Here is a 21,947-nt window from a genome sequence, read left to right as displayed (position 1 = left end):
GTTGAGAATAGAATCGGGGGAATTGTCTATAATGTAAGAAATGGGAAACATTTTCTGTCCCCTTGATTGTTGTGTGGCAAATTTGCCATGCCAGCAAGACAGGCTGCGCAGTTTTGACACGCTGTTGAAGCTTGTTTTGTCAGAATATGCAGGTTTTTCTCATCTCTTCATCTCTTCAGTTTGTATTAATAATGCAAAATACAAGTTCCCAACTTTGAAATGGGCTTGTCATGTTATCTGTTGAACTAAGGGCCTGCCTAACTCAGTGGCAGAACTAAATTAATGTCTTTAAACAGAACTATAAAACTCCACATGCACCTGCATGAATTTGTTTTATCAATTCTGGCTCCTTCATACATGAACCAAGTTTAAGAAGACTTTAGGTTGCAATGCATTGTTAGGAAAGAATCAAGGTTGCAATGCATTGTTAGGAAAGAATCAAGCTATTTTGGACTGCTTTTCTTGAGTGTGTTTCATTCTGGTAAGAGAAGAACTCTTCTTTACACTGACTATCCTAAAATTCACCTATCCCAAGAATTGCAGTACTGGCAAAATAAAGCCCTACAGCTGTTTCTAGTTACAGGGTGTTGGTGTGGTAATTGTTACATCTCTTTCCAAGCTAAATACACGGCTATGTAATTATGGTCTCTTGGGAAGATGTTGCTTCTTGTGTGTAAGAAATGAATGCTATTGTTCTTCTCTTTCTGTGCAGACTGACTTTCTCTTGGTGGTGCTGAGAGATGTAGTCCAGGCCTATCCTGAGATCAGGGTTATCCTTATGTCTGCCACCATTGACACGACTATGTTTTGTGAATACTTCTTCAACTGTCCTATTATTGAGGTCTTCGGAAGAACCTTTCCTGTCCAAGGTAAATGGTTGGTTGAACTTGCAAAATCTGCCTTTGGTTTTATCAGCCATATGCTGTAAGATTATGGGTATGGCAAGACACACGCTTCCTTTGCACTGTCATGTCTTACAGTGTGGCTTAGCCTGTTCAGAGAAGTCAGTAACACCAAGTCTTTACACAGAACCCTTGGCTTTAGAAACAAAATAAACAATGTGAACCCCTATGAGGGCCCCAAAGATGATCGGGGGCTGGAGCACCTTTTCCCTGTGGGAACAGGCTGAGAGATTTGGGACTCTTCAGCCTGGAGGAGAGAAGGCTCCAAGGAGATGTTAGAGCAGCCTTCCAGTATCTGAAGGGCCTATAAGAAAGCTGGGAGGGACTTTTTACAAGGGCTTGTAGTGATAGGATGAGAAGAAACGGATTGAAGCTTGAGGAGGGCAGATTTAGACTGGAACAGGTTGCCCAGGGAGGTTGTGGAAGCTTCCTCCCTGGAGGTGTTCAGGAACAGGTTGAATGGGGCCTAGAGCAACCCGGTGTAGTGGGAAGTGTTCCTGCCCATGGCAAGAGGGTTAGAACTAAGTGATCTTTAAGGTCCTATTCAATCCAAACAATTGTACGAGCCTATGAATCTTCAAACCCTTCAGCACAAAACCTGAACACTTGAACACTGCCACCTGGGGTAGATTCTATTGGAGAATGAGATGGTAATAGTCAGGCTGTGTTGTTTTAGAGAGTTGTCTGTGAGACTAGGAATAATGGAAATAGCTTTCAATGAGCCAATATTGAAAACAAACCAGCCAGTGGTCCGTCCTGGTAACTATTGCTTGTCCTTGCAGCTTATTTTCTGGAAGATTGCATTCAAATGACTAAGTTTGTTCCTCCACCAAAAGAAAAGAAGAAGAAAGATAAAGATGAAGAAAATGAAGATGATGATGTATGTTTGACTTTTTTAATACTTAGAATTAAACACCTGCCAGTTAGGGCTTGTATCTCAAGTGTAATTCATTCAGTATTGTTGAACTTCAGCTTTTTTTAGCAGCCTTCATGTTTTTTAGTCTCAAAATGGCTCTTAACTTCAGAAGTTGAATTTTCTCATTGCCTTTGTAAACTGGAGAATTTCTGCTCTTGGAGGCTAAAAGTCTCATGTTTTGTCAGCCTGCTTCTCTTTCAAGATAGAACTGCAGTGCTTTTAAAAGTGAAAAGATGACCTTGGAAGAAGAAACAGACAAATTAGCTTGGCAATGTGTTTTCAGGGTGACAGTGTAGATTCTCTCCCTTCTCTTGCAGTTGATATTGGTAGTGCTTATATCCACTGTCAGGAAACGGTAGCTTTCATAATAATATCTTTTAATTTGTAGATCTGAAACTGCTGTTTAGGTCATGTTCCCCATGACATGTTGCCCACTCATCTGAACAGAAATAGTTGGATAGCTTCCTGCTGCCAATTTGCATTAAGTTAGAACTCAGTGCAATGGAATTAGAATTCCATTCTGATATTGGAAAACTGGGGAAGCAGTACTTGTGGTGCTTATTGTGAGTCACTGTGATCTGTGCCTGATCTTCTCTATCAACTACTCCTCTATCATTTAACTATTTGTCTGTCCAGTCAGTCTTCACAGTTTAAGTGAAATCATTTCTATGACTTCTTTTAATGTTGTCTGTTGTTTGTAGGCCAACTGCAACCTCATTTGCAGTGATGAATATGGCCCAGAAACAAAGCACACCATGGCTCAGCTGAGTGAGAGAGAAACTTCTTTTGAGCTGATTGAGGCGCTGCTAATTTACATCAAGACCCTGAATGTCCCAGGAGCTGTGCTTGTTTTCTTGCCTGGATGGAACTTGATATACACAATGCAGAAGCATCTAGAAATGAATCCACGCTTTGGTACAAGCAACTGTGTTCTGTTCTGTTTCATAGGATGAGGGGTAATGGCTTCAGACTGGAAGAAGATTGATTTAGATTAGACATAAGGAAGAAATTTATCCCCATGAGGGTGGTGAGGCACTGGAATGGGTTGCCCAGAGAAGTAGTGAAGACTCCAAGCCTGAATGTGTGGAAAACCTGGGGGGGTTGAAACTAGATCCTTAAAGTCCCTTCCAGCCCAAATCATTCTCTGCCTTTTCCAAAGGCAACAGCTGACTGTGCAAAGATGAGAGGTAGATGTGTGGTTTAGGGAGATGGATTAATTTATCCCTAGAATGAATGGGTAGAAATGATTACGTTGTACAAAGCAGAAACTGACCTCCTTCTATTCATGTTGTAGGAAGCCAGCAGTACAGAATTTTACCTCTGCATTCTCAAATTCCTCTGGAGGAGCAGCGTCGAGTGTTTGATCCTGTGCCTGCGGGAGTGACAAAAGTACGAGAGGCTTTTGTGTGTGGAGGGTGGCATGCTTTGTTCTTTTGTGCTGTTGTGGAATGTCTTGCTGGCTGTTTTGTAGTCCTTTCCTTTTTCAGACTGAATATATTTCAATATGCATTTCCTGTCTTTTATAGGTTATTTTATCTACCAGCATTGCTGAGACTAGCATTACTATCAACGATGTGGTCTATGTTATAGACTCCTGCAAGTGAGTTCATGAGGCAGCTGTTTGTCTTGTAAATCCTGTTCTTTGGAATGCAAAAAAAGTTCTCTGAGCACACAGAACTGCTTGTATTCCTGTAGCCACACAACTGAATTTGAGGACTCAAGACAAATTAGCATTGTCTTTAGCTATCCAGCACAGTTACAAACCCCCCTGGCATTTCCGTGGGCTGGCTTTGGTCAGCCACGTTCACGCTGCCAGTAGTGATGTGAGGTGTCACTGGGTCTCCATGCCTGTTTGAAATACATGGTCTGCCAAAGGAATCCCAAGCATTCAGTGCAGACTGATGGAAAATAGTAAGGGTTTTGTAGTCCATTGCAGATCCTGTCTCATTGTGTGTGTTCTCTGAGCAGATTACACATAGGGTCCTCATTAATTGCATGAGAATTTCAACCTTGTGAGTCAGTTGTGAAAACTTCACTCTGTGCATAGCTTAAGACTATGCATGGAGTGAAGTTTTCGGGGCTCTATAAAGATTGTGATACCTCATCTTCTAGAGATGCCAAATTACTCAAAGCTTAGCTAGTCAAACAGGTGGCTTGCATCTTAAAAGCAGTGTGGCTGCAAGGAGTGAAGTAAGAGCAGATGTGGCAGGACTTAAGATGAAAAATGCAATCATGTGTGTTAGAACATCTGATCTTCAGTATTGTGGGTTTTTTTCTATTAACAGACAGAAAGTGAAGCTGTTCACTGCTCATAACAACATGACAAACTATGCCACAGTCTGGGCATCCAAAACTAACTTGGAGCAGCGGAAAGGGAGAGCTGGACGTGTGCGTGCTGGGTTTTGTTTCTATTTATGCAGCAGAGCTCGCTTTGAAAGGTGAGGCTGTGATCTTTAGAAAGAAAATAATCTGAGATTTCTCCCAGAACTGTTGTCTGCTACTTCTGGTCCAACTGGGCAAATGGTTTCAGGAGGAACAGAGAGGAGAGGCGCAAAGTCAGTACATGATGGGTACCTTGTTTCTTTTGCTCTAAAGAAATTTACCAATGTTTCTGTGCTTTTGCCCATAGCATGGGGAGATGATTTTGTTATGAAGGCTTTCCCTGCAACCTACAGACTCTTTCAGGAGAAAAATAATGCTGCTCAGGAAATGAGGCAAGACAGAAAAGGCCTTTGTAATGAGGAAAGGAAATGAGACAAGGCAGAAAAGACCCTTGTAATGAGGAAAAGGCTGTAGTATGCTTTCAGTCGTTGTGGGCAGCTAGCATCTTCACATAACAGGCAATTTTGTCATGGAAGTGGTAAAAAGTAGGGAAGACAAATGTTACTTTTCCTTCCATTCCCATTTTGTAACCAGAAAGCCCCCTTCATGCTGCTCTAGCACCTTCCCTGCTGCTGCAAGTTTTGTCCTCTTCAATCTGCCAAGCACTTACTCAATTCGCAGAGCCATGGAAATGATTTTGCTGGTTGTAGAAGTCTACACAGCTGCTACACTCAGTGTTTGATCTCTCTCATGGAAATGTCAGCTTGCCTAGAGCATAGCAGTGTTTTGATGTTCAACTTTTTGTAACCTCTGAAAGCATCTGTTGGTCAAAAACTTTCCTTAAATTGCTCCAATGTATTTAGAGCAGCTGTCTAGTACAGTGGAGGGGGTTTCATTTAAGAATTTTTGACACTGAATGTGTTGTAGGCTACTGAAATGATCATGGAACTCAATGACTTTAAGGTTACCCTCCTTTAAAAAACAAAACTAAAATACTAATTCCACGATGTCTATGAAAGAGTTTGTGGGCTGCTGTAAGTAATCTTTTGAGAGATACTGTCTAAATCAGGTGCCAGCTGGATGTGGATTCCTGTTCAAGGTGGTTTGAAACCTCTTCTAGCTGTCTGTTGCTCAGTGCAGTCATTCCTAGGAGTTGATATTTCAGACAGCAAGCTGCAGGGCCACCAATGATACTGTGCTAAAGATTTAAGAGCCCACTCTCTCAGGTCTTTTTGCTACCAGAAGACCACCTTTGGAAAGCTTCCAGCAAAAATACTTACTCTTCTTAGTGATCAAAGGAGAAATGTGCACAAGGAGTTGGGTGGTCTGGAGTTGATAGAAGGATAAGTAGAAAAGTGCATGTATTCATGCAGGTTGAAAGCAGGGTGGTTCTCTCTCTCAGAAGTGGACGACCTTCTTTAGCAAAGTAGGAGTAGCAGTGGGGGCAAGTGTGGGGCTGAGCACAACCGTGGTGAGAATCAGGGTCTTCAGCCATGCAGATTCTCTGTGTGGTCAGCTTATGCCAGAATCCACACCAGGCAGTGGTGATGGGAGCACTCTGCCATCTGCATTTCCATTGTAAATTTACCCTGAGATGGGAATTGAGAAGCATAGGAGATAAATACTGGCAGAAGATGGTTATGGGCGCACAGTGATAGCTGATGAATTGTCTGGGAGATGGTATTTCCTTAGGGGGGAGGGAGATGATGCCAGTGGCATGACCTGTGATTGTGATGATGGCCAAAACTTGTGTTCAGAAAAATGTGAGTTTTTTGGTTCCCTTCTCATTCCAGACTCCAAACTCACATGACACCGGAAATGTTTCGAACACCGCTTCACGAAATCGCTTTGAGCATCAAATTGCTGCGGCTGGGAGGAATTGGTCAGTTTTTGGCCAAAGCGATAGAACCACCACCTTTGGATGCAGTGATCGAAGCAGAACGCACCCTAAGAGGTACTGATGTTTGTCCACAAGTCTGTGTGTTGATGAGGCTTGGCTCCAAGTTGTGTCCTATGTATAATGATCACTTATAAAAGGGTTTTACCATCTCTGGTGAGGTTCTTTGTGTAGTAGCTTGCTGTCTGGAACAGCAAGGTGTTTCCTGGATGCATCGTGTGGGTGGCAGTGCCTTCTGCAGCTGAAGAAATACTTAATTCCCAAGTGCAAGGTCATTCTTTTAAGAAACTTGAACCTTTAAACTTAAGGCTTGTTTTGTTATTCTGCTTACACTGGCTTCCAGCTTCCTGTTTTCCAGCTGTGGTACTGCTGTGTATGACACAGGCTCAGTAATTTTGCCTTAGGCACTGGACTGGAAAGGTACTGAAAAAGAGAAGTTAGTGGTTTATTGTCTAATTACAGCTTTGTACAATTCCCTGACCTCATCTCAGCATTTTGTCAAGTAATTAAAACTCCAGATTATGAATATGCAATCATCTGTCCTTCTAAAACAGGAGAAACTGAGGGGGGGGGGGGTTAAGCTGTCTCCATAGTTTTCTTCAAGGAACTATCTAGAATATAAGTAAAATGAAGCAGGAAAGAAGCTTGAGTCGATGCTTTAGATTTGAAACAGTGATCTCAAATCACTAAATAAGTATTTCTTAAAGTTTTTGAGAACTGAAATGTCTATTTGATTGTTGACTTCATGAAAAAATGGTGTGATGAGCCTGCATTGCCTGTATACAGGAGGGAGATCAGAGTGAAGAAGATAGCTAGAAGTATATATTCAGGTTTAATCATTTCCTGGTCTAAAGCTTTTTAGTGCTTTTCTTATCCTGCAGGCAAGAAATGCAGAGCCAGGGAAAAAGGCAACTGTCAGCTTTAACATAAAGAAGGTGTTTCTGTGTGTGTGCCGCAATTTTCTGGCTATTTAGCCTGATCAGTAACTAAAGGGTGGGGAGCAAGAGGATGGGGCCAGACTTTTCAGTGGTGCCCAGCAACAGGATAAGGGACAGTGGGCACAAGCTGGAACCTAGGAGATTTCCCCTGAAGAGGAAGAGAGGATGTGAGGGTGCTGAAGCCCTGGAGCAGGCTGCCCAGAGAGGTTGTGGAGTCTCTTCTCTGGAGAGATGACATCTTTACCTCCAGTAGTTGGCAGTGGTTTGATCGTTTTGAGGATGAGCTCAAGTGAAAATCCTTAGGTAATAGAAGGAGGCAAAGTCTGTGGAAGAGAGAGTCTGTGGGTGTTCTCCTTTTGATGAGCAGAGGGTTGTGTGATTTAACAGTTGCAGTGGAAACACTGCAGTTGGCTGTGGTAAGGCTGCTCTGATTTTCATGAGGCAGAAATTAGGTCAATCCTGGCAAATACAGGGACTTGAAATAAGCTTAATAGTGAAATAGGAGTTTGTACAGAAGTGAACTAAAAAGAAGTGGAAAAACTAGTATGTAATGATTGCAGTTGTGAAGGAGGTAATAAAACATCTGTAAAGCCTCAGACCAGTTTTGAAAATCAGGTTGGCAGTACTGTAAACAATACAGATGAGGTTGTATCCAAACCCAGTTACTAACATTCTGGCTTTCTTATCTAAGGATTTCTAGGATTAGGTAACCACCTTCAATAACAAGCGATCTTGTTGCAGAACTTGATGCCTTGGATTCCAATGATGAGCTGACACCTCTTGGAAGGATCCTAGCCAAGCTTCCCATTGAACCTCGTCTTGGCAAGATGATGATAATGGGCTGTATTTTTTAGTAAGTTGAGTAGTCTCAGTGGTGGTGGTCTTGTTTCTGTGAGTTCCTGAGCCTCTGGACATGCATTCTACAGCTAGACAAGCAATAAACGCTGTAACTGGGGATAGAAAACTGAATAATTGTGAAAGCAGAATGCCAGTAACTTCTAGAGCAGAGGGATTAGTGGGGAACTTCAGAGTTAACTGCAAGGGACCAAGAAAGGCTGAATACTGAATTAGGAGTGAGATACTAAATACTTACTATAGCAGTGAGCTAGTGGTGAGGAGATGTGAAGTCTGACACCTAGATAAGAAAAGTGAATCCCCATGTTTTGCTTTAGCAGAAGTAAAGATCTGTTATTTGTAATTGTGATGGCTGCAAGCTCCTTTTTACTGGAAGGAGATGGTATGTGGACAGGAATAGAGGAGGGAAGATGGATGCTTGTGAACACTAGTTGTTGTGAAAGTACTGGAATTGGAGCTAATGGTTGTCACTGCTTCCAGAGGAGTGTTTCTGAAAGAACTTTGGTAGATAAGAACCAAATTACTGAGGTGTCTAGCAGAGAGGTTTTCTCTAGTATCACCAGCCTGTAGTAGCTGCTGGCAGCAACATTGTGAATGAATCTGATCCTGATGCCTTTTGTGTTTCCTTTCAGTGTGGGAGATGCTATTTGTACCATCTCTGCAGCCACCTGTTTCCCTGAACCTTTCATCAATGAAGGCAAACGCCTGGGTTATGTCCACAGGAATTTTGCTGGGAGCAGGTTTTCAGATCATGTTGCTTTGCTCTCTGTTTTCCAGGCCTGGGATGATGCAAGGTATAGTGTCTTGACTCAAAATTTGGTGAGAAGTGGGTAACAGGGTGAGCAGTTCTGTGACTAGACAGCTAGACTGTCACGCTTCTCCTGCATAGACTTCTAATGCACTCTGTTTGTTTTCTAGGATGGGTGGTGAAGAAGCAGAAAAAAGGTTTTGTGAACACAAAAGGCTCAGCATGGCTACTCTGAGAATGACTTGGGAAGCAAAAGTCCAGCTGAAGGATATACTTATCAGTTCTGGCTTCCCTGAAGGTGAGTCTGCTCAAATATCGTAACTGAATGATTGCATGTTTCATTGTGAGATGAGAAACAGGATAACCTGTGAGGAGCACAGAAGCAGAGAGGCTGACAGGATTTGCAATAAAGCTACTCTGCTTTCACAGCTGTGTTCAGGTGGCATTTTAGTGCTGTCTCATTCTCTTGGAGCTGTCTGAACTAGAACAGTTGTGGTGACTGTGTTGCAACACAAGGAGATTTTGGAGGCTGAACTTAGGGCTGCAGGATTAAAAATCTATTAAACAACTCCCCTTAGGGGCTGCATCAGGAGAAGTGTGGCCAGCAGGTCAAGGGAGGTGATTCTCCCCTTCTACTCAGCTCTGGTGAGACCCCACCTGGAGTACTGCATCCAGTCCTGGAGCCCCTATTACAAGAGGGATATGGAGGTGCTGGAATGTGTCCAGAAAAGGGCCACAAGGATGATCAGAGAGCTGGAGCACCTCTCCTATGAGGACAGACTGAAGGAGTTGGGGCTGTTCAGTCTGGAGAAGAAAAAGCTCTGAGGTGACCTAATTGTGGCCTTCCAGTATCTGAAGGGGGCCTACAAGAAGGCTGGGGAGGGACTTCTCAGGATCTCAGGTAGATAGGACTAGGGGGAATGGAATGAAGCTGAAGGTGGGGAGATTCAGGCTGGATGTGAGGAGGAAGTTCTTTACCATGAGAGTGGTGAAGCCCTGGAATGGGTTGTCCAGGGAGGTGGTCGAGGCCCCGTCCCTGGAGGTGTTTAAGCCCAGGCTGGATGAGGCTCTGTCCAGCCTGATCTAGTGTGGGGTGTCCCTGCCCATGGCAGGGGGGTTGGAACTAGATGATCCTTGTGGTCCTTTCCAACCCTGACTGATACTATGATACTATGATTTTCTTCCTCCTTCACTTGTTGTGTCTCCAAAATGTGCTGTGCTTTCCTTCTCCTTTTTGTTAGCCCTAGTGGGGAGTCTGTGATCTGAATAGTGTGCTATGCACCCTATGATTTTCTGGGTTTATGCTGGAGGAGAGATGTACAGTAGTGTCATATATTCAATTTTCTATGGAAAAAACACCAAATTCTTAAAGCTGACCAGGTTCTGATTTTGCCTGCCATCCCTGAGGAGCTTGCTCAGTTAAATGGCATGGCTGGCTGCATTCAGCAGATGTTTCTCTCTCCCTCTCTTTTTTTTCCCCTTCTCTGTTGTTTTAAATTCCTTTATTTTTAGTTTTTTTAACCCTCATGCTGCTAGGATCATTGCTGCATTTATCCTTAACTTTATTTCTGGGCAAGATGACCTGGAAACAAGCTACCAGATGCTCTGGGGAGGTTTGTAACAAGTAAATTCACCAAAACATCCATTCTGACCTCCCCCAAATGATCTGTCTCCAAAACAAACGTCAGTAAACACGCTGTGGTACAGCACATTCTGGGCAAACCCCTCATTCCTTGTTGTTGAAGAGCCTGGAAGAGAAAAATACCTCTTTGTAGTAGTAGTTTTCAGCTTTTTGCTCTTTGTGAATGCGTTGAACAGTGAATGTGGATCCAAAATGCTTCCAGTGCAGAGGTCATTTGTAGAACAGATGCACATCTACCAGTGGATTGACTCAGAAAAATGCATTGACCCAGGATCCTAAACAGCTCTGCTCTGCTGTCCTCCATGGCCTGTGGATGTGAGCCAGTTTTCTGTTCTCTCTCAACAGAGTGCTTGATCACTCAGCCGTTTAACAACACTGGACCAGATAACAACCTGGATGTTGTAATCTCCCTGCTTGCTTTTGGGGTCTACCCCAATGTCTGCTACCACAAGGAGAAAAGGAAAATTCTTACCACTGAGGGGCACAGTGCACTCATCCACAAGTCATCTGTCAACTGCCCTTTCAGCAGCCAGGACATCAAGTATCCGTCACCCTTTTTTGTGTTTGGAGAGAAGGTAAAGGCGTGGCATTTGTTCTTGATCACATGCTGCCAAGCTGGCTGAGAGGCTCTGCTTGGTAAAGAAACTGTAAGAGAAAAACTACACTGTGCGGTATTAGTTTGTTTGGGGGGGAGGGCTGGTTTGGTTTTGGAGTGGGTTGCTTTTGTTTGTTTGGTTTGGTTTTCAGAAAATGAACCTTTTGTAGTCATGGTGTCACTCAGCCTTCCAGTAACTTTCAGTCAACCCTATTCAGTAGAAGCCGACTTGCATAGGAAGTTGCTGTGAGTGGTGTGAAAATGGCCAGGTGATAGAGAAAGATAGAGAAAGGTCTACATTATTATCATCTTTAAGAGATTCCTTTAGGAGTAATTCCAAAGTAATTAGGCACTACAGCATTTTTGCCCTTATCACCTCTGCTACTTATGAATCCAGAGAGAAAATGGGAATACATAAGGCAGCAGTGAGGTGCTCCCTTTCTGGCAGATAGGTAGTTTATGAGCTCCTGAGGGCAGCTCCCATTTCCTAAGCATCTTGCAAAGCCCCTGAGATGCTTTCCCCAGGGCCCCATGGCCTTTTACTCCATCCCATACTAATTTTGTCTACTCAGCACACATAAGAGTACACATAAACCCCTGTGTGCTCTTGTGTCCTCTAGTGCTGACCATCAAGAAGGCAGCTGCTCTAGGTCACCGTTTGCTCAAGGAGCAGATAAAGGTAGTGCCTTTGTATAGGACATAGCTGGCAGACAGTCCACTTAAGTCCAGCACAGTGCTGGCGAGGTCCTGAAGCATGTTGTTGCCTGTAGCTGAAACCAGCTGTGCACAACATCCTTGTTCTTTCAGCCTAGGAAGTGCTGTAAAGATGTTCTTTAGACTAAACATTGAATTAGCAAAGCCCCTTGCTGTAAGAAGAGCCTCTTAAGATATCATAGCAGAGGGGGTGCTGTGGGGGGGTTTATTTGTTGCCTTGTCTGCACTGGTTAGTTCAGAATTGCAGTTTGTGCTGATTTTTTTTATCCTCGGTCCTTTCTGCTGACATGCAGCTTATTTTAGTAACCACTTAATTTCTAATAAATGGAGTCTTGACTCCTTTGGGCAGAGGCTGAGGACTCAGCTGGATACTCTGGATTTCCACATACATAGTTTAAAGCTGTGGTGAGGCTTTGTCTCTTCTTCACCCTTTATGACAGGATCCCATGTGGATCAGGGCTTTGGTCTACTTCAACCATAGGTGCACTCTTTTAGAAACACCAAAAGACTTTTGAACTCAAAAAGCTATGCTTTATTTGATCAGAATTAGTAAGTTTTGCATCACAAATCTTGTGAGGAGCAGCTGTGAGAATTGGGATTTTTTTATCCCAGAGAAAAGGAGGCTGAGGGAAGACCTGGGTCTCTACAGCTCCCTGAAAGGAGGTTGGAGTCGGATGAGGTTTGCTCTCTTCTCCCAAGTGAAAAACAGTAGGATAAGAGGAAATAGCCTCAAGTAGCACCAGGGGAGATTTAGGTTGGGCATTAGGAAGAATTTTACCCCAAAAAGTTTGTCAAGACCTGGAACAGGCTGCCCAGGGCAGTGGTGGAGTCCCCATCCATGGAGAGGTATGAAGTCTATATAGGCGTGGTGCTGAGGGACGTGGTTTAGTGGTGACCTGGCAGTGCTGGGTTAATAGTTGGGACTCTGTGATCTGAAAGATCTCTTCCAACCCAAATCATTTAAGGATTCTATAAAATACACACGGAAAACTAAGAGTGGGTAAGGCAATAGCTTAATAGTAGCTGTGACAGCATTGGGGTATAGATTGGGATGAAAGAAGGATTTGGATTCCACTGTCTCCCTACTCATTGTTTACTTACTAAAAGAAAGTTCCTCTCTCAGGGCTGGTTTTCCACTTCCTCCTGCAGTTTGGCATTGAAAGTTCCCTGCCCTGGCCATTTTTCTGCCACAAGTTTCTGTCTTTCAAATGTGTAGTACCTTCCAAACAGGAGGAAATCTTCTCTCTGAGGACAAAGTACAACAGATTCTGCCCATCACTATCCAGTGTGAAAGAAAGGAGAGAGAGAGAGGCAGCTGTAAGGGTGGGAGGCTGAAATCCCAAGTACTGCTCTTGAGTCCCTCTTTCAGATAAAGGGCTGTAGCCTATGTAGTTGTTGCTGTTATCTCTGGCTCAGGTCATCTGGCTCAGTGTTGTCCAAGTGCTCACTTCAAGCATGAACTTAAGGTCTTGTGTCTATAAAATGACAAAGTGGGCTGGTTGCACAGGTGTGTAGCAACATCCAAATCGGCATCTGTAGGACACTGAGGAAGCAGCGGGAGCTTTTCTTCACAGCTCTGTACCTAACATAGGGATTCCTAGCGCTGTGTCTGGACTTTCTGTGTTACTGTTTGCAAAGTCCTCTGGTTTGAGTAGCCACAGGAGGGCATAGGGGTCTGTTCTTCACTTGGAGTTGTTTTCCTCTTCCACCCACAGATTCGAACACGAGCCATCTCTGCCAAAGCAATGACCATGGTGAGCCCGCTGCAGCTGCTGCTCTTTGCCTCCAAGAAGGTCCTGTCGGATGGGGAGCTCATTCTGGTGGATGACTGGTATGAACCCTCCTTGTGGCTCATGATAGGTCTGTGAAAGGACACAGGGGGCAACTGCTAAGACAGACATAAGTCTTTATAGGGCAGGAAGGCCAGAGTAAGCCATGGGAGCTGTGGGGTGCAGGTTATGGGGAGGACACTACCTATGCTTCCTGCGAGGAAGGGAGGGCTTTGTATTGGCACCATTTGGGGCAGATTAGCTGTTTCAGCTGAAAACATTGCTACAGTTTCATAAAACCTGCTGGATTTATGCCCTTTAACTGGAATGTTGATGGGAGGTACTGTGTATTTTTGACCTCCTCTTCAGGCTACAGGAAAGAAATGCTGAGGATTTGGTAGCCTCTGGCAACATGCATTTTATGGCCATGACCACATACCATCTGGGTGTCTGGCTTTTTTTCCCCTCCCAGGTCAATAAATTGGAAGTGAAGGATTACTTAAGATTAATTCATTAATGCTTTTGAGGGTGTCCTGGTGCTTTCAAAATCTCAAGGAGCCTCATTTCTTTAGTTTGCTTCATATTTTGGTATCTTTATTTTGATGCTGGGGTTTACATATTGGTGTTACCTGAGTATGTTAAACCTCAAGAGCAAATTTAAATACAAGGGAAGTTCTGTTTTAACAATGTCAGATTTTAGGGATCTTGCAATTTTGCCTTCCTTATCTACAAACTGGAATTCAAAGGTGGGAATATGGAGTTCTGCCTCAGTGTGTGCAGCACTCAGTGAACATCTGAGAACATCTTTTCTTGTAAGTTCTCTCCTAGAAGTTGTAATATATCTAATGGTGTTGGTTGACAGCTGTCTGACCAGGAGCCAGTGTGTACCCAGGTGGCCAAAAATGCCAACAGCATCCTGGCCTAGATCAGCCATAATGTGGCCAGCAGGAGTAGGGAAGTGACTGTCCACCTGTACTTAGCACTGGTGAGGCCACAACTTGAGTACTCGGCTCACTTTTGGGCCCCTTACTCCAGGAAGGACATTTTGGTGCTAGAGTGTGTCCAGAGAAGGGCAACAAAGCTGGTAAAGGGTCTAGAGAACAGGTCTGATGAGGAGCATCTGAGGAACCTGGGGTTGTTTAGTCTGGAGAAGGGGAGGCTGAGGGGAGACCTTATTGCTTTCTACAACTCCCTGAAAGGGGGCTGGAGCGACATGATGGTAAGCCTCTTCTCCCTAGTAACAGGCAATAGGACAAGACAAAACAGCCTCAGGTTGCATCAAGGGAGGTTTAGGTTGGACATGAGGAACAATTTCTTCCCCAAAAGGGTTGTTAAGGCCTGGAACAGGCTGCCCATCATGGTGGTGGAGTCCCTATCTCTGGAGGTATTTAAAAGCTGTGTAGATGTGGTGCTGAGGGGCATGGTTTACCGGTGACCTGGCAGTGCTGGGTTAATGGTTGGACTCTGTGATCTTAATGGTCTTCTCTAACTTAAATGATTCTCTGGTTCTCTCATCCTAACATTATCTTTGTGCTCTAGGATCAAGCTGAGGATGCCCCACAACGCAGCTGCCTGCATCACTGCTCTGCGTGCGGCAATGGAGGCTCTTGTGGTGGAAGTAACTAAAGATCCTGGGCTCATTCAGCAGCTGGACCCAGCGAATGAGCGGATGCTGAATGTCATCCGCCAGCTCTCCAGGCCCTCAGCCTCAGGCCTTAGCCTCTTGGCTGGCACCACAAGGTTAGCTGGGCTCTGTGGGCTTGTGGTTGTAGCTCTGGGGTGAGGAACAGCACCATTTTTACTCCTCAGGGCAGCAAGGGCTTGAACAGGGCAGATAAGATCTGTCAGCTCCACTGCTTCCTCCCTTCAGAATCCCAGAGCTAAAATCACCAGGAGAGTCTTGTCCCACATGCAACAGGAGCATCAGGCTTTCATTTCCAAGTAACCTGAGTGTATGTAAAATTGTCATGTTCAGAGCCTGATGTGGATAAATCACTGCCTGTTTCCACAGGAATGACAAATGGCTCTCAGCAATAGTAGCTGTCATCAGCTCTTCCAAAACGCAGTGAAGAAAAGATAACCTAAATTTATTTTCGTCAGTCTTACTCCTCTGTCTCTGGAAACAAATGTTTGGCTGTGCTTAGACCCCTCCATTGGCCATTGTTTTCATAACATGCTTCTGAAGCACAGAAAGCATCTGTGAGGTGCCACAAGGGGGACAAGGGACAAAACAAAGCCCAATTCTGATGTACACATCAGAGTGTTTTGTGAGAACTGTGATAAACACCACTGTGCTCACCCAAACAGGAACAGGGCTCCCTGCACATTTGTGTGAGCTGGAAAAGTGAGACTGAGGGGAAAGCTTTCTGTCCTAGGTGTAGACTTGGCTGAGGATCGGAGGAGAGATTGCTAATGTGGCACAGCAGCCATTCCCAGCTTTGCTTTACTGAAGTGAAAAAGGCACAAAAGTGCAACTGTAATTCACAGAACCCCATCATGGTGGGGGTAGAAGTGACCTCTGGAGATAAGCCTGTCCAAACTCCCTGCTAAAGCAGAGTCACCCACAGCAGGTTGCCCACAATCACAATGTGCCGGTGGGTTTGGAATCTCTCCAGAGAAGGAGACTCCACAACCTCTCTGGGCAGCCTGCTCCAGGGCTCCAGCATGCTCACAGCAATGAAACTTTTCTTCCTGTTCAGATGGAAGCTGCTGTGTCCCAGTTTGTGTCCATTGCCCCTTGTCCTGTCACAGGGCACCACTGAAAATAGTCTAGCTCCATCTTCTTCTCCCCAGCCCTTCAGCAATTGATCAGCATTGATCAGATTCCCCTCTCCAGGCTAAACAGCCCCAGGTCTCTCAGCCTTTCCTCCTCACGTAGATGCTCCAGACCCCTCAGCATCTTTGTAGCCTCTGCTGGACTCTCCAGTGGACCTTCTCAAGCAGAGGCATCTTAACTGAAAATCTGGGCAATTGATTATTCCTCTAAATGTTCAAAACAACAGAATCCATAAGGGTGCATCAAATCACCCCTGTTTCCCTTTGCCAGGTTCGGCGATGGTCCTCGTCCCCCGAAAATGCCTCGCTATGACAACGGAGGCGGCTTCAGAGGTTGGGGAGGTTCCGCGCGTGGCTCTGGCTACAGAGGTAGAGGGTATGGTGGCTATGGCTACTCCGGTAGGCGCCCGGGAGGAAGAGGATACCAAGGTGGCCCTGGGGGAGGCTATGGGGGAGGAGGCTACCGAGGAGCAGGTGGTGGTTATCGAGGGGGCTGTGGGAGTCCAGGGGTGGGCGGGTGGTAGTGGCAGGAGCCCCAGGCAGTCTTCCCACTGCACCAAATGCGTATTGCTGTCCCCTGTCCCTCTCTTGCTGTTAGCACTCTGTTTTTGCCGTCTCAGTCCCTTAGTACCAGTACAGCTCTGTAATATATCGTGCTCTTAGGGAGTTTCCTGCCAGTTGTATGATTTTGTTCTTAATAAAGGGTTTGTTATTAAAGCCTTACATGCTATGTGTTTCATTTGGGATTGGCATTCAGATTTTGAAGCCATCTCTTTGTTAGTTTAGTTGTAGGAGATTTACAGCATTCAGAGGAAATCTTTTCAGTGCCTACAAACCTTCACTGCCAAACAAATTTCAAGCTGCAGAGCCTGGGCTCAGCGGGGATGCTGCTTTGTTGCCCAATAACCTGTGCAAATCAGCCTCGCCGCAGTGGTTTGCTGTCTCTGCCAGGCAGCACTTGGTTCCTTTGCAGCCAACCCTGGCCTGCTGCATGCTGTGTTACAGCTCCTGCCATGACACTTCTGATCCAGGTAACGTGGGGATGCGGCAATACCTTTTCCCAGGCTGATGTGATGCCGCTTGTCTCTGCAGAACCTGAAGTGACCTCAGGCACACAGAGTGTGCCCTTCACCTGAGAGAGGCAGCTTTCATTGACATTGCCCCTCCAAAGCAGTCACGCTTCCTTCTTCCAAACTCATGTGAAAGAGCCAGTCTTTAATGAGAATGCATTGAAGTTGCAGCCTGTGGATTCCAGACATTCAGAGCTCAGCTGTGCTGGCAGCAATGTATCCACACAGAGGGGAATAAAGAGCCTCCAGCAAGGTATAGTGCCCTCCCTGCCTGCCAGACTGGCACCTGGGAGCGACCTGGAGCCAGGGGTGGATGATACTGGATGCCTGCAGGTACAGGTTACTCTCAAGGGGTTTCTACAGCTAGGCTGTGTTGTGTAGGAAAAGCTGTGTGAGCAAGATGTGGGAAGTGCTCCAGCTGACAACAAATGTGTAAATATGAATGGTTTGGGCTCTTTTGGCCCAAACTCTCCCTCTGTTACAGCATGGGCAGCTTCTGCCTGTCACACACACTTGGTACTTGCAGCAGCAGAGCATGATGTCTGTGGGCACAGCTTGGTGTGAATCCTGTTATGTTACTAAGCCTGGTGAGATTAACCTCTCCACCTCTCCACTAATCCAACTGGAACATTTATTCAGAACCAATACTTAGTTGTGCTTACTGGGGTGTGGGAGATGTTCATGTCTGAGTGAAGTTTAAAGCAAGTCCAACAGTTTTGCATTTCTAATGGAGTGTTCTTAAAAACTAGGTAAGAGTGAGGCAGTGTTTAAATATCCAGAGAAGACTTACAGAGCCATCTTGGTGATTCTGTGATCTTTAATACCATCAAGTGTATCAGTATTCCATTGTGAAACCTGAATATGGGATTCATTTAGAGTGTGTTACCACCTTGTGCATGGTTTGGAGCAGGGAGCTCCAGGCTTTTCTGCTGACGTAGACTTCTCTGTAGAGTGAAGAATGGTTGCCCAGACTGGTTGTGGATGCCCCTTCCCTGGAGGTGTTCAGGATCAGGTTGGATCAGGCCTTGAGCACCCAAGTCTAGTTGATAGGTATCCCTGCCAATGGCAGAGGGGATTAGAGGAGGTGATCTCTGAGGTCTCTTCCAACCTGAGCTGTTCTGTTCTGGTTTTCTGAGTGCATCAGGACCCTTTCTAAGGAAAGAAATTGCAAGAAAAACAAAATTCTCAACTGTGGTGAACATAAAGAATAATGTATTTGGTCATCTAGCTCTGTGCTGTCTGCCCCAAATTCTCACAAGTGGAGGGAGTACAAAGTTTGAAGGTCCATCCCTGAACACATCCATAGTAAGCGGTATGTAGGAGTTTAGGAAGGCTTCTAAGGAAGAAGAAAAGATACCTGAAGTGCTGGGATTTGATTTTTTTGCTGCTGTTTCTTATTGTAAAACATTTTAAAAGCTAATTCCACTTTCAACTGATTGCCCATTTAGATTCATGCTTCACTGTGGATAATTCCAGTGCAGCAACCACTTCAGCTGGTTATTCCTTCTGTGCTCAGCTGCTCAGACTACATCCAAATCCTCAAAGTAAACTTCAGTCTCCTGAAAGGTCAAGGCTTTATGCTCTGACTCATGGTTGAAGACAAGTGCTGAAGTCTAAACATGGCTGTCCCAGCATAGCTGCCTTTATGTTTGACAGGCTAATACAGATAGGATCAGAACTGCCTTGCTGGAGTTTAGGTGTCATATAATCGAGACCACCGTTTAGTGGTGGATTTATTGTCATTTTCATTCTATGCTTTCATATTAAGGAGCTCTGCTTCATTTTGTGCACTGCTAAGTGACATCCCTGAAGGTATTTCCTTCTCATCCTCCACTTTTCACCCCTTTCCTCTGCAATTCTGATCAGTTCTGGGATTTGGGGGCAAGAAAGAACTTGAGGAGTTAAGATTAGCCAAATTAGCACGGTGGGAACTGTGCAAGCACAGCCTGTCAGAGCAAAAAAGCTGTGAGTACTTGCCAGTGATGTCACATTTTCCAAGGCACCATTAGAAACTTTTTTTTTTCCTTTTTTTTTTTTAATCTTGGAGTGACTCAGAAATTTGGCAGTGTCCAAAGTATGAGCTTGGCTGTAGGAGGAGAGCATCTGCAGTGGGAGGAAGGGGGCATGGAGATCTCCTAAGCCAACTGAAGGAGAATTTAAGCAGCCAAAGGGGCATGAAGAGCATGTCCTGATCAGAGCTGAAGTTTCAGGATGATCAAAGACTGTTGATAAAGAAATTAGAACTAAAACATAGTGTGTCACCTAATGTAAGGACACAGCATGGGGAGAAGCAAAACCAAATCTGTACTATCCTGTGTTTGATAGCCAATAGAACATCTGCCTCAGAACCCCTCCTGAAGTCATTCTGCTCATGAGTACTTCTGGTACTTAATCACCCAAGTCAGAATTAAGGAATTTATACCCTCATTTACATGAGAATCCCTGACACTGCCAGATTTCCCATGTAATCCCCATGTCTTTGTAGACCTCCAGGGATGGGGATTCAACCACCTCCCTGGGGAGCCTGTTCCAATGTTTGAGAGGCCTTTCAGTGAAGTATTTTCTTATGTCCAATCTAAACCTGCCCTGGTGCAACTTCAGGCCATTTTCTCTTGTCCTGTCACTTGTTACTAGGGAGAAGAGACCAACCCCCACCTGGCACCTGCCTCCTTTCAGGGAGTTGTAGAGAACCAGAAGGTCTCCCCTCAGCCTCCTTTTCTCCAGGCTGAACAACCCCAGTTCCCTCAGCTGTTCCTCACTAGACCTGTTCTCCAGACTCTTCACCAGTTTTGTTGCCCTTCTCTGGGCAGACTCCAGCATCTCAATGTCCTTTTTGTAGTGAGGGGCCCAAAACTGAACCCAGTGTTCAATGTGTGGTCTCACTACTGCTGAGTGCAGGGGCACAATCACTGCCCTGGTCCTACTGGCCACACTAGTGCTGATCTAGACCAGGATGCGGTTGGCTTTCCTTATAAGCACCAGGAGCAAAGTGGACACATTCTGTAATTCACAGCCATGGCACTTCATATCAAAAGGTCACTTTTGCGGGGTAATGACCATCAAAGATAATTGGAAATAGTTCTTTTTGGTTTTGTCTTCCTTTTTTTCCCCCCTAAAGATGTAGGTAGCTTATGACCAGAAGTGTTTCCAGGGGTCCTCTGTGCCTTCAGCAGCTCAGAGAGACTCAGTAGTTCACTCCTTCTCTGCCCATGAGCTTCTCCAGCTGCTGGTTCTTGTTTAGTGTTACTTTGATAATGAACCAGTCTCAAACAAGAATTTTGTATGCTTCTAGATGATTTTTGGAGTGATAACCCACTGCAGCATGAATAGTTCCTCAGCCAGAGCTCCACACAACTCTCATCATCGTCCCAGCCCCTCCTGAGGAAAGGGTATCTTGATGTTATGGTACGTAAGGGGATACAGCAGCATCAGAGAGCAGGAAAAAGTTGTTTTTTAACTCACAGAAGTTGGCAAATAATGTTCCTAATCTGGAAAAAATGCAAAAAATTAGAATTAGCTGAGACAAAATTTGGACATAACTGTTATTTAGAAGTGGGGGGAGGGAAGAAGTAGGAAGCACTCCAGGACAATTAAACTTGCCTGTTCTCCTGCAGAACATAATCAGGAGCATACAAGTAGCAACCTCCTGAAAAGAGGTTGGGTGAAGTAGGGATTGATCTGTTCTCCCTAGTATCAGGTGACAGAACAAGGGGAAAATGTCTGTTTGTGCCAGGGGAGGTTTAGGTTGGATATTAGGAAAGTTCTCTTTCCTGAAAGAGTGGTCAGGCATTTGACCAGGCTGCCCAGGGGGGTGGTGGAGTCAGCATCCCTGGAGGTGTTCAAGAAACGTGTGGACATGGCACTTTGGGACATGGTTTAATGGCCATGGAGGTGTTAGGCTGACAGCTGGACTTGATGATCTTAGAGGTCATTTCCAGGTGAAACAGTTCTGTGATTCTATGAAAACAAGCAAAACTGTTGTAAAGACAAGAATTTGAGATCAGTGGAACTATGGGGTGTTTTGAGGCTTCTCCTGAGCACAGCCCTGCAGAGAGAGAAGGCTGAAGGGAATGAGAATGCATAAACACATTGCAAACATAACTGTGGAAGCAGAAGGAAAGAGCTACGAAACCCATGATAGGAAAACTCATCACAGTGATGGCAACAGCTTGGTTTTGTTCTTTGGAGAACCCAAAGCAACAGATTTCTAATCCATCCTGACTGTGAAACAGCATTAGACTTTAAGTAGTTATTTATGATCTCTTGGGATGCCCTCATGTTTGCAAACAAAGTCACAAAGCCCTGGACGTTGCAAAGATTTACTCAGGAAAGGCAGAATGTGTTCAAGACAAAGATTTTCAAGTGTAACAAGTGTTGAGACCCATCTCATTTGGTTAGAGCAGCCCCAAATTCATCAGCTAAGTTTTGCTAATTCTCTACTTTATAACCTGAACTTTGAAGAGCAGGGAATGAGCCTTGAACTGCTTGCTCGCATACCACGCTCTCATCCAAACCACTGGGATCATTTGGGACAAGAGAGGAGCAGTAGCACTGGTGTTTACGGTGTGACCTTCAACAGCTGTCATAAAATGGTTCCCCCTCCTCCGTTGGGGCTGATACAGACCTTGGGTTTGGCCAGTGGAGCTGGCAGGCTCCTTGCAGGACTAGCCAAAGACTCAGCAATGCTTCTGGAATGGTGTTTGGCTGCGCTCACTGATGGAGCAAGGCAGCAGGCTGCCACAAAAGAGAGGAGAGGGGTTGCGAAAATACCACACCTTTGTCTGTGAGGCCAGTTGTCCTGGTG

General features: G+C 45.0%; 1 protein-coding gene across 2 annotated transcripts in view; it reads left to right on the top strand.

The window, feature by feature from the left end:
* The window catches only part of DHX9 (DExH-box helicase 9), a 31,050-nt gene extending 14,254 nt beyond the window's left edge, over positions 1-16,796 (top strand). For both annotated transcript variants that reach the window (XM_068141346.1, XM_068141347.1), the window contains 14 exons: positions 713-869; positions 1,685-1,782; positions 2,520-2,733; positions 3,113-3,207; positions 3,345-3,418; positions 4,104-4,256; positions 5,934-6,094; positions 7,717-7,828; positions 8,463-8,624; positions 8,749-8,876; positions 10,566-10,795; positions 13,245-13,360; positions 14,838-15,038; positions 16,345-16,796. In XM_068141346.1, coding sequence (XP_067997447.1) covers positions 713-869; positions 1,685-1,782; positions 2,520-2,733; positions 3,113-3,207; positions 3,345-3,418; positions 4,104-4,256; positions 5,934-6,094; positions 7,717-7,828; positions 8,463-8,624; positions 8,749-8,876; positions 10,566-10,795; positions 13,245-13,360; positions 14,838-15,038; positions 16,345-16,597 — 2,154 coding nt within the window. In that variant the 3' untranslated portion in view covers positions 16,598-16,796. The remainder of the gene's footprint in view (positions 1-712; positions 870-1,684; positions 1,783-2,519; positions 2,734-3,112; positions 3,208-3,344; positions 3,419-4,103; positions 4,257-5,933; positions 6,095-7,716; positions 7,829-8,462; positions 8,625-8,748; positions 8,877-10,565; positions 10,796-13,244; positions 13,361-14,837; positions 15,039-16,344) is intronic.
* Positions 16,797-21,947: the final 5,151 nt, after the last annotated feature.

The sequence above is a fragment of the Melanerpes formicivorus genome, unplaced genomic scaffold, assembly GCF_026170545.1.
Source record: "Melanerpes formicivorus ecotype bairdi unplaced genomic scaffold, bMelFor1.0.p_v2 SCAF_7, whole genome shotgun sequence".
Classification (NCBI taxonomy): domain Eukaryota; kingdom Metazoa; phylum Chordata; class Aves; order Piciformes; family Picidae; genus Melanerpes; species Melanerpes formicivorus.
Note: the sequence above shows the minus strand (reverse complement) of the source record. Positions and strands in the feature narration are given on the sequence as shown.